Here is a 12,899-nt window from a genome sequence, read left to right as displayed (position 1 = left end):
AAAATAATAGTGGGTCCCCAGGGATGTAAATGTGGATTAAGTAGGGCCCAAGTGGCCTTGGAAGAGGGTCAGCTAATAAAAGGACTTCGGCTCAGCCCAGGAAAGACAGACTGAACCAGACTCACAGGTTTGAGGTCAGATACAGTCAGGAATTTAGTGACAGGTTGCTTCCATCCATCCCTGACCCAGTAAGTTGGATGTCTGGGAGTACTGGTTCCTTTAAGGGTGTGTGCACCTTCCGTTGTCTTTCACTGGACTAGTTTGCAACTCTGTAGAGATAGAAGTAACTTGTAGAAAACTGACAGTCATGCAAACGTTTCCTGTTTCTAGCAATGTCATTGAGTCCTCTTCATAGCGATGCAAAAGAATTCTGTCTGGTAGAGAATATAAATCTCTGTCTAAATATCATTTGACCTGGTTTGAACATCTTACTGGTTCTCTATTAATGAATTAAATGAAATCTTTCACCTGCAAGCAGTTTATATTTTATGAGAGTCCTGATTTTATTTTTTGGAATATTCTACTTTAACAGGTAAAGAGGTAAAGAGGAGTAAAGTGAGACAGATGTGCAGGCTTGAAGTCTCAAAGGTTAAAAGAGACATAGGTAACTATGGAGAAAATCAAGCCAGTGAATTAAATGAAATCTTTCACCTGCAAGCAGTTTATATTTTATGAGAGTCCTGATTTTATTTTTTGGAATATTCTACTTTAACAGGTAAAGAGGTAAAGAGGAGTAAAGTGAGACAGATGTGCAGGCTTGAAGTCTCAAAGGTTAAAAGAGACATAGGTAACTATGGAGAAAATCAAGCCAGTGTTGGCAATGGATGAGAAAGTAGCCTGCTGGGGGAAAAACCAGGAGATATGAAATCTGTCATTGGACCTTTCCAATTCTCTTACAAATCTCCTCTTTTAGAGACCCCATCAGGGTCTGAACTCACTCCCTCCCCCAAGATCCAAAATTCCTTCTTCCTTTGCCAGAAAGACACTGTGCCCAACTAAGAAGCTGAAACTGAGTATAACTCCTCGAGGGCATTATTTTTTCTTCTTTTGAAAAGAAATTTTTAAAAATTTTATATTTATGCCAAATTTGTAAAATTGTGGTAGAATATACAACGTAATTTTCATTTTAAGTGTGCAATTTTGTGGCATTAAATACATTCATAATGCTGTGTAACCACCACCACTGTCTCCAAAACTTCTTCACCATCCCAAATGTGAACTCTGTGCCCATTAAACAGTAACTCCCACCCCCTGGTAAGATTTATTCTACTTTTTGTCTCTATGAATTTGAACAGGCTAGGTACCTCATATTAGTGGAATCATCCAATATTTGCCCTGTGATAGGTTTATTCCACTTAGCATGTTTCCAAGGTTGATCTATGTTATAGTATGTGTCCGAATATCATTCCTTTTTAAGGCTGAATAATATCCCATTGTATGGATACATCACATTTTATTTATCCACTCATTTTGTTGATGGTCATTTGGGTTGCTTCCACCTTTTGGCTACTATGCATAATGCTAGGAATTTTTTCTCTTCTTTTTAAATGAGCTTGGTTAGGAGAAGCATAAAAAGATCTCTCATTGGGGCAGTGTGTGCAATTTGGAGAACAGGAATTCTATTTTGCTTGACCCTCGTCTTCACAGAAACCAGGATCTACAACCTGGCACCCTGCTGCAGAAAGATGGCCACCCTCTAGTACACACTACTGCAGAATATGCCAAGGAGTTTTTGCTACTTCTCCTTAGTCCCCATCCTAACAGCTAGCTGCTGGATTAGTTTGCTGGGGCTGCCTTCACAAAGTATCACAGACTGGGTGGATTAAACAACAGAAATGTATTTTCTCACAGTTCTGGTGGCTGGAAGTCGAAGATCAAGGTGTTGGCAGGTCTGGTTTCTCCTGAGGCTTCTCTCCTTGGCTTGTAGACGGCTGTCTTATTCCCAGGTCTTCACATCATCTTCCCTCGGTGTGTCTGCGCCTGATTTCATCTTCTTATAAGGATGGCAGTCATATTGGATTAGGGCTCACCCTAACAATCTTATTTTAACTTCATTATTTCTTTAAAGGTCCTATCTCCAAATATAGTCATATTCTGAGGTGCGAGGGTTAGGACTTCAACATGAATTTTGAGAAGACGCAATTCAGCCCCTAACAGCCGGTAACCAGATTGGTAACATATCATTCTCACACACCCTGAAAGTGTTTAGTTTGCTGGTTTGATGAAACTGGGTTTATGGACTAGGTGCTCACTTACATCGGTGTAGCCTGGAGTCTGCTAAGTGGACACAAAACCATTTAAGACAAGCCCCAAACTGCAGGAATCCCTGGGAGAAAATTAGATGAAATCATTGGCTTAAATACATCTTAGGACAAGATTTTCTGGCTGTTTTTTGAGAGGATTTTTATTTTCCCTAAGCAGGTGGTGGGATGTGTGAGCTGCTGCCAGTGAGGGTGGGAAGGGGACAGGAGGGCGGCTGGATGTGTGCACTGTGGGTGACTGTGGCCAAACTGCTCTACTTACATGGGTTTCAGTTTCCCCCGCTGTGAGCAGAAGGGGCTTGATGATTTGAGGGGTCTGTAGGCCTTGGCTGTCAGCCATGACCATGGGCCAGGGCCAGGGAGCAGGAAGCACTGCATCCCCGGGAGCTGGTGAGACTGCAGAATCTCTGGACTCCTCCCAGGCCCAGTGAATCCGAATCTGCCTCTTAAGCTCTCCAAGTGACTCACATGCACGTGGAAGTGTGAGAAGCACAGATTTAACTCATTTGGTCTGGTGGTCAGAAACCAAGGAGGTTGGAAACAGTGAAACCAAGGAGCCAGTCACTATGAAATTTAATTTCTCCCACCCCTCATTTCCTCCCCTCAGATACCAAGTGGAAGAAAGATGTTCGTCCCTGCTTCTTAGCTGCTGTAAATACACAGGAAAGCTTCCCTTCCTGCAGGCACCCACCCTCACCCCACTCGAAGCAGAAAACAAGGATTCAAATGCAAGTATCCCCACCCCTTGATAATCCTTGGCTAAGAGATCTAGGGAATGAGCAAAATCCCAAAGGATTCATGGCTTAATTTCGGAAATGACCGTGGCCTCCACAGTGAAATCTGTAAAAAGCTGTACTCCACGGTAAAAAACAGTCCATTTAGAGAATGGGCAACAGACATGAACAGACATTGCACCAAAGAGAGTGTACAGATGGCAAATAAGCACCAGAAAATATGTCCCACCTCATTAACCGTAAGGGAAATACAAATTAAAACCACAATAAGATGTCACTGCATACCTATCAGAGCAGCTAACAAAAGTACTGACACCGCCCAATGCTGACGAGAATGCAAAGAAACTGGATCACTCAAGTGTTTGCAGTGGGAACGTAAAATGGTACAGCCACTCGGGAAAACAGCTTGCAGTTTCTTATAAAACTAAACATGTCTCACAATTTTAACCGCACAACTCTTCCCAAATGCATACAAATGTAGAAATAAGGAAAAATACCCAATGAGAATATGTGTGATTTAAACGACAAATAAAATTTCAAACTTGAAAAAAAAAAAATCTAAACATCACGACTGTACCGTAACTCTGTAATATCACTCGTAGGCATTTATTCCAGAGAAATGAAGAGTACGTTCACAGAACAATTTGTATAAGAATGTTCACAGAGGCTTCATTCACAATAGCCCCAAACTGGAAACAACCCTTTCAGTGTGGGAAACAAACTCTGGTCCATCCACACTGTGGAATACTACTAAGCAGGAAAACAGTGGATCACCACTGCACAAAACAGCCTCCAGAGACTTATGCTGAATGAAGAAAGCCAATCCCCAAGGTCACATACTGCCAGGGTCCATTTATAAAACATTCTTGAAATGACGAAATTACAGACATGGAGAACAGACGAACGGTGGGAGGGGTGTAAGAGAGGTGGGGGTAGCTATGCAAGTGCAACCTGAGGGATCCTTGTGGTGATGGAGATGTCTGTATCTTGACTGTATCAGTGTCCATGTCCTGATTTTGATACTGGGCTATGGTTTTGCAGGATGATAACATCAGGAGAAATTGGGCAGAGTGTACACAGGAGCTCTCTCTCATTTCTTACAACTGCATTCAAATTTACAGTCTCTCAAAAAAAAGAGAGAAAAAAATGATTATCAGAAAAGAGAGGCAGCCACAGTGGGGGTGTGGGGAGAGAGATAGGAGAGAGAGAGCTGTTGTGGTCCCCATAGAGAAATGTGGTTTGATTCTATAACAGTTGAAGAGTTCTGATTGCTTCCACTGGGTGTGGAATGGGAAGGGAGATAGAAGAATTTTTATTTATTCTCTAGAAAGTCCTACATTTCTAATGCGAACTAGACACAATCCCTTAGACCATCCTTTCTCAGGAAATAACTAGTCACCAAAGCCCAAGCAGCACATACCTCAGAACCTGCTGGAAAGACTAAGAAATTACAGGTACATCTCGTTCCCAATGGGCGCCACATGTCAGAAACTCGTTTGACAGCAGGATGTCCTTTACATGGGCAAGGGGGGCACTGAGTTGAGGCTTCCCAATGTGGGAAGTCTGTCTGGGGTGTTGTTTCAGCCACATTCCACCAGGAGGCTCAAGCTGGCTCAGGCCTTCCTTGCACGTAGACCCCAAGCAGTTTCTAAAACCTGTCTTTGACTAAGAAGCTCCAAATTCCATTTGAAGACAGGAAGGGGTTTTGATAGCTCATTTCCCTGAGGACTGCTGCTTGCCCACAGGCTGAGAGTTCTGGAACTTTCCTCCCACTACATCCCGCGGTACCCCAGCCATTTGGATCTACCCCTTCAGTGTTTATGGGGAGCTCACAGGTTCTGGCAGCTTTGGCTTCCTGCCCTGCCCAGTGCAGACATGGAAATGAAAGGCATGAACCAAGGGTGACACTTGGAACTCCACTTCAGTCAAGAGGTCACTTGCCTTATTCACAGCTCAAGCAGCATGGGGCTCGGGGGGTCAGGCTCCACAGAGACCAATCCCTTGTCCTCCCTTTACCTCTCTGTATTTTGTCTCTATGACAGTTACCACGCAGTTGCTGCATCCTGTATATTTGATTCGTGTTTTCTGTTCACCAGAACACCAGCAGATTACGGCTGGTCAGCCAGCAGGTCTTTCAGTGAACACCGGTCAGCCTCCCGCTGGTACCCACCATCGTTGCCTCGACTGGAAGGGACGTGGCTTACCTCCCACAGTGTAGTCGCAACTCAGACCCTCAGAATGGAGCACAGGCCAGTTCCCTCTTGCTTGGGAGCAAGACTAGGAGTATGGCACTCTCCATGCCCCTCATAACGCTCACACGCAGTCCTTCCCACAGTGGTCACATCGTGATTTTAATACAGAGTAAGATGTTATTCTTTATAATGTATATATAGAAAATCTGGTAAAATAAGAATAAATATTGCAAAGACCAAACCATTGTATCTGTGCAACTAGAACATTGGGAGGATCCGAGGTCATTGTGGCTTAGTATAAAATGACTTCTTTACCCAACCCCCTTTTAGCTTTTTGTCACTTGCCAAGAGAATTTCACATATACTCATGCACACATAACTACAGCATCCTATAGATTACATATTTCCATGTAGATGTAAGTCAGAAAGGATAAAAGATCGCAATTTTTTCACAGCTGTGAACATAGGCTACATCTTCCAGTGGAAGAGGTCAACTCGGCGTTGTGTGAGGCCCGCTGTTTCTCCTTCCTCAGGGGAGCCTTGAACCACCACCACTTTGGGGTAGGTTTCCTCAGCCCCAGGGACATGTTGGGTGCCAGGGCATGTGCTTGGGGAATTGCTGGCACCTAGAGGCTAGGCTGGGAGTGTGCTCTGAGGTACCCATACCCCTGGGCTTCTGCTCATAGTCCTGAGGGCAGGTGAGGAGAACAGGGGCTGCCTTCAAACCAGCCCGGTGGGGTTGCTCTAGAACTGGGGTGTCAAAACTGCGGCCTGCAGGCCAACTGCGGTCCGCAATCCACTGTTAATTGGCCTGCACAAATTCCAAAAATATATTTAGTTTACTTAAATAAACCAGGTGAGGCAATACGTACTTCACCTCGAGTGAGTGGCCCGGCTGTTTGTGTATTTTACCGCATATGGCCCGTGGTGAAAAACACTGAAAAAAGTTTGGATACCCCTGCTCTAGAAGCATCATCAGCTTCATAGTGGGGCAATATCAAGGGTCCTGAGAAGACACTGTACCGCCACAACCTGTTCACACTCATCCTTGGGTTTTTCCCTCCCAGGACACAAAGCTCATTCCACTGTTACTCGTACGGTTAAAAATGCAACCGCCCTGACACAGATTTAAAAACACCACCACAAAATTCTGTAAGGTAGAAATAAACCATTTTGTGAATTTCTCTGACGTTAAGCTTTGATGAGACTGGTGGGTGGGTGGAGAAGGTGGAGAGAAAAGCCGAGGGAGCCGTGGGCTCCTGAGGCAAACTGGGGGGTGCAAGCATCAAGACAAACTGCCAAGTGCACATTGCAGCCAGTCCTCAGGTTGTTTTTGTTGTTTCTCAAAGATCAGTAATACGGGGAAGCATTTGTGTGTAAGGAATGACATGACACACACATTAGATGGGATCTGGCAAGGTGGCTACAGGTGGTTGAGCTTTGGAGCAGAGTTTTCCCTTCAAAGTTTGTTCCCCAAACAGGTCCTAAGAGGTGGCTTATGCCACTTTACATATTTACTATCTCTGAGGTATCATTTAATAAAGTGTGGCTTTGTACTAACACGCAGAACACACTGTGCAATAAAGACATAAACTCCACAGTTGCTTTCTTAAAACCATCACGCCAATTTTGAATCCAAATACTATTAATATTGTCAGTTACATAGGTATCCAAATAAGAGGTTTCTGTAGGTAAATTTAAAATGAAGGTTAAATTTCTGGGAATATAACATAGGAAACCGTTAACAGTGGAGTCTGGAGGGGAGGGAACGCAAGTGACTGAAGGATGAAAGGAGACTTACTTTTCTCTATAGTCTTTCGTACATTTTGAATTGTTTACCGTATGTGTGGATTACCTATCCCAAAAGTAAAAAATGAATTAAAATAAGTGAAAATTAAAATAAATATTCCGAATGTAAGTCCAAACTGTCAATATTGAATATCCCAGTTAGTGTTTTTCTTAAACCTTCAAAATAAAGGGAAACGAGCTCTATTTCAAAAAATCCCAGCCCCTGCATTTCAATAGCTGTGTATAATTCCTTTAAGGAACAAGTGAGCATGTGTGGGAGTTAAAAATGCATTTTTAATCATTCCCCCCCAAGTTTGACAGAAGTGTGGCAAGGAGAGCCATCTGTTTTGTTTGAATGAGAAATGACCCAGCATTCTGATTTCAATTAGCCTCTTTGTAGCTTTATGTTTGAGCTGGTTCCATGGGTAACAGTTCAAAGGAAGTGTAGAGAGGAGCTGGCCAAGTTGTGCCAGTGCTGATTTGTTTGAACAACTGTCAGTGAACATAGGACAAGTGTACAAGACAATGTTGCTGGATGCACATTAAAATGTGTGATTTTACGGAATCAAAGTAGCACATTCTGGGATCTGAGAGTTAAACAAAATATTGAAAAGGTTATACTTAAGTCATTTTATCAAACAACAAATATCTAAAATCAGTTATCACTTATCCTCTAAATTCCTAGTTTCAATCAACAAATATATGTCTACTACAAGCAAAGTACTGTTATGGCCTCAGTGTGAACCAAAAATGACACGAAGTCTGACAATTAAGTTCATGAACCTGTTGCAACAATGTTGCTAACCTTTTTTATATCAGAGGGATTATTCATTACGAATTTGTACCAACTGGACAAACAGTTAAGCAAGTTTACTATTTGGAGGTGCTGAAAACTCTGCGTGAAAAAGTTAGATGACCTGAACTTTTTGCCAACAATTCATGGCTCTTGCATCACAACAATGTACCAGATCATACAGCACTGTCTGTGAGGGAGTTTTTAGCCAGTAAACACATAACTGTGTTGGAACACCCTCCCTACTCACCTGATCCTGCCCCCAGTGACTTCTTTCTTTACCCAAAGATAAAGAATTTTGAAAGGAAGACATTTTGATAACATTCAGGACATCCAGGGTAATACGACAACAGCTCTGATGGCCATTCCAGAAAAAAAGAGTTCCAATATTGCTTTGAAGTGTGGACTAGGTGCTGGCGTCAGTGCATAGCTTCCCCAGGGGAGTACTTCCAAGGTGACCATAGCGATATTCAGCAATGAGGTATGTAGCACTTTTACTAGGATGAGCTTGAGAACTTAATTGTCCGACCCCGTACACGCTGTGCAGGTTTACAAAGGTGGGTGTACTGTCTCTAGAATGATTAAGAATAACCCAAAGATGCATCACTGCATTGGCAAAGGTCCAAAGTCACCCGTGTGTGTGGCTCTAGGGAAGCCAGCCTGAACCTTGGCTCTGGTTGCCACTGCTGCCCAGGCTGTTTGTCAGACACCAGATTCCTGGCCCTCTTGCTGCAGGGGTTGATTGTGCAATTCTTTGAGAGTCATGCAATGGGTCTCAAGGAAGTCATGTGAGTAGGGGTCATTTTTGATGGCTGCAATTTTGCAGAATTCCAGTTAACAACTGATTCACATTTCCCCGCATTAGAGCGAACGCTACTGCACACAGGTGTTCCCAGTCTTTCCCACCTGGTGTCTCGATGTCCTGAAAGATTCTACCATGTCGGTTCTGCAGCTTCACTGATTTCTCATCAGGTCCCCTCTCCTTTGCCAAGGGGTTGGCAAAGTTCTTCAAAGCCACATCATCCAGGGCAGAGAAGTCAAGTCCAGAAGGTGTCCTGTCCTCTGCGTCCTGAGGCCCTTCCTAGCACTGCCAAAGCAGAAAACTAGTGTGCCTAACTCTCTCCCTACCACCTTCGTTTACTGTTTTACGTGAGACAAGGCTTCTTCACTGACTCACCAGCCTTTGATTTTCTTTGCTAACAACCAAAAAATAATCTAGCTTATATTTAAGAAGAAAATTAGGTTTGAATTTTATGCATACAATGTCATTGTAAGGTATAAATAAAAACTAGCTTTTAGAAAGTGAATGCAATCTATCATTTCTGACTTGTATCTATCATATTTTTAACTCTTTTCAGAGAAATTAATGACCTATGATCCATTACAGTGTTATTATCATGGTCAATACCATTCATGTGGCCTAGACTTTTTTTTTTTTTGGCTAAAAATATCCAAAGGAAATTGGTAAGACCTTTTGGAGCTCATGTTTTCTTCTTTACAAAATAATTCATTATTAATGAGAATGTCAAATATGTTAGTGGGTCAAAAAATGAAAGGGAAAAAAGATCATTTTAAATGAGAAAATGAAGATATGAAGTTCAAATGAGCAGAAATCCAATAGAATTTCAAAAGCTTCAGAGGAAATGGCCAGAACAATGAGTTTTAGTGTTTAGACTTCAAATCATATTAAAGGAGAGAACAAATCAGTATAAGGAAACAGGTTTGGTTCTATGAAAGCAAAAATATCTGAGAAAGCAAAGCATTATTTTCGACATACAGATCTCATTGTAGGTATGATGTTTTGGCCACCATCTATTCTGGGTATAGGAGAAAAATACAAATATGAAAATATATTTAATGACATAAATTTACATATTAATGACCTACCAGAATGTCTTGCTATCCATAGGCAGAAGGTGAGAAATTCATTCTGTCAACAGCTTATTTATTCTGTTCATTAAAAAACAAAAGCAGAAAACCAAAAAAACAAAAGCAGGCCTTTATAAACTATTCTAAAGTTAATGATTAAAAAAGATCTTTAACTAAGACCTGTAATGCTTTATACTTTTTAAAGTGCTGTGTGAATCATGGTACCACATTATTTCAGCCAGCATATGTAAAAGTATGAGGTATTGATAGCACAGATTTAAGGTATTGGTAATTTTCCAGTCAAACAGCAAATAGAACAAAGGAATCAGATGCCCATTTCTGACCATAGCAACTTCTGGGCTGACTACTCATATGTACAAGCTTTGTACCTCATATGCTATGATAGATACACAAAGGTCTATATTCAACTACTTCCCCAAACTGTCTGATTACCTAAATGACACTCTTTCCAGTCATTCCTTCCTATAAAGCACTGATTGTATATAAAACTTTAATTTCAAGTGTTAAATAGCATTAAGACTACTTTATATGTTGACATTGCTTAGATTATCAAATTAGCCAAGAGTTGGGACACTGAGGAAAATGTCGTAACTAGATAAATTCTGAAGTGACAAGAAAAAAAAATTCAGAAAACACAGGATTGCCTTCTGTGTTCACAGCATCATGGCAACAAAGTTAAGTCAGATAGAGTCCATTCCCAAAGAGCTTACCTGTAATCTTAGTACAGGGAAGACAGACACCTGGTAAATAACTGCACTATAAAGTCTGAAGGAAGAGATCTTTATTAATGAGGATTTTAAAAACTCTTTCCAAACAGCTGAGGTTCATTGGTTTTCTGAACAATTCTGGTTTATCAGAAGCAGAACTTCTCCACATCCAGCCCAGAAGCCCTTTATCCTCTGGGGTGTGATTTTGCACAATGGCTCAGAGAAACCCAGTCATGGCGCTCAGATTACAGTATAACCCAACTGTTCTTTTCCTGGGGTACACTCAAACTAAAGAAAAGGCTCCTGAGATTCTAACCAACCACCTCCACATGCCATACATAACCAGAGTGCTTTTACCCTGGAGAACTTCCTGAACAAATCATGGCAGCTGAGTCAGGGAGTCACAATAAAAGTAGTCATGGAGAAAAGGCCTTTTCTTCCACTACCCTTCTCACCACTGGTCTTGCCTGCCTTTTCAGTCTCCATCTTTCCTCCCTTAAAGTCGTTTCCCTTAATAATTTTATTTTTCAAATTGTCTTTTCATTGCTTAAGTATAAAATATAGTTACTTCAAAGGGTAAAGAAAAAGAAAAGTTACATCAAAACAGTATTATGACTCTTTTAATCACTAAGCCAACTGTTCACTGAAGGAAAAATAAAATTGAAGAAACTTAATTTGAACCAACAAAACTAGCTTATTGTCTGAATCTGGAGTTTTTTTTATAAAACTTTTTCTTTGTTTTGTCAACCAGCCTATCTCAACGGTACCTCAACAGTATTATACTATATAAAAAACTAAATATATTGTAAGAGATTATAAAATAAATTTGAAAGAAACTTTTCTATCTTAAATCTTCTATGTGAGAAATTAAAAATAACCAGAGTTCTGTCTCTCTTTAAAACCAAGTTTTGTTATTTTTGAAAAAGTTATCAACATAAAATGTTAAGAACCCACCAACATCATGAGCACCAGCTAGTAATTTTAGTTCTAAGTTTAATGACAGTATCAGTATCTGATTTGCTTTTGTAAGCAGCAAGCAGTGAGCCCCTAAAATACAAGATGAATATTCTCCTAGATGTAAGCAGACTGTTTCTGAAATCATCCCAAACTTCTATATTCCACATAAGTGAATTGCAGTTAGTCAGACGAATAGTTATTTCTTAACTTTAAGAAATAAAATTGTTTATAAAATTCAAATTAAGAAAATGTAATTATAAAGAGGAAGACTTGCTAGTCATTGCTAATCACAAAAATCGACTTTTTAAAAAATCAAAAATGTTGTATTTTGAAAAATAGGTCAAAAACGTAAAATACTTAATGACAATGTAGGAAGGCCTGTATTAACAAGACTTACATCATTCATCTGGCTAGATATGCACAACTAAAATTTCCAGTACTGCCTAATGGTGAAAATTTTAGATCTGTCACAAAGCCCAGGGCACTGGAATTTCATTTAGATCAAAACTCAGAAAGTGTTAAATTAACAAAAGTTAGTAAAATCTGATAAAATAGTGTAACTCATTGTAAAACACCATTATTTACAGATTCTCGTTAAATATACAACAGGTAATGATGCAATGAAGATGTTTTTACAATATTTATTAAGATAACAAATTTATAAATTGAAAGACTCAGAGGCACATAATTTAAAAGGCCAATACCATGGGAATAATGAAGTCAACACAAGAAAGAAGGTATGAACAATTACAACCAATACAAGATTTTTTTTTTAAAAGCCACATCCCTCCCCAATAAACACATCATACGAATCATCCTTCAAAATTACCATGATAAAAAGTTATTTCCTTCAAAGAAAAATAATTCTTTCCACCTATCGAGCCTAGAAAATCCTATTTACAATGAACTGTCCTGCATATCATCAGTATTGTTTAATATGGCCTCCTCTATTACTGCCATTAGAAGTATTGAAAATTTTATAGCTATCATATTTACAAATGCACATATTTAAATTTGCTCTTCACTGAGAACAACTGAATATATACTTAATCAAATCACAATACAAATGTTTAGTCTGGAAAACACATTTTGTGGGGACAAGTGTTTGGGAAGAGGTGTATTTAGCATTATGTTGTTTTTGAAGGATTACTAGGCCAATAAGTCTAATAAAACTCAAGGTAGTCACAAAAACAGGTCTTTGTTGATGAAGAATTTAATTTATTTCTGTTTTAACTGGATACACTGGGCTTCTTCAGTCAACCTTCACCACACTGTATATTTTGGTAACAAACCAGAAGCATGCAAAGAAGCCAATTGTTCCTGTAAAAGAAAAAACAAAAATCCTTTTTCAAAGGAAGCTTTATAACTTATACATAAATACAGATTTAAAATGACTGATTCCTTAAAAAAAAAGCCACAAAACTATAAACTCTTACTTACCAGGAATAAACCATAGATCCATGAACTTTTTCGAAAAATATGCAATCACCGCAAATCAAATTTCTTACATAAATTGATAGAAAGAACTTTTTATACTATACCTAAGCTTTTTGTTACATGCAAAAGACTGAAATTAA

At 39.9% G+C, this 12,899-nt stretch overlaps 1 protein-coding gene across 1 annotated transcript in view; it reads right to left on the bottom strand.

Annotated features, from left to right (window-relative positions):
* Window positions 1–11,932: 11,932 nt before the first annotated feature.
* TM9SF2 (transmembrane 9 superfamily member 2) overlaps window positions 11,933–12,899 on the bottom strand; it is a 51,776-nt gene continuing 50,809 nt past the window's right edge. Inside the window, exon 17 of the mRNA XM_033104725.1 lies at window positions 11,933–12,642. Coding sequence (XP_032960616.1) covers window positions 12,575–12,642 — 68 coding nt within the window. The 3' untranslated portion in view covers window positions 11,933–12,574. The remainder of the gene's footprint in view (window positions 12,643–12,899) is intronic.

This window comes from Rhinolophus ferrumequinum, chromosome 4, assembly GCF_004115265.2.
Source record: "Rhinolophus ferrumequinum isolate MPI-CBG mRhiFer1 chromosome 4, mRhiFer1_v1.p, whole genome shotgun sequence".
NCBI lineage: Eukaryota > Metazoa > Chordata > Mammalia > Chiroptera > Rhinolophidae > Rhinolophus > Rhinolophus ferrumequinum.
The sequence above is the reverse complement of the archived record's forward strand: the minus strand, read 5'-3'. Positions and strand labels throughout refer to the sequence as shown.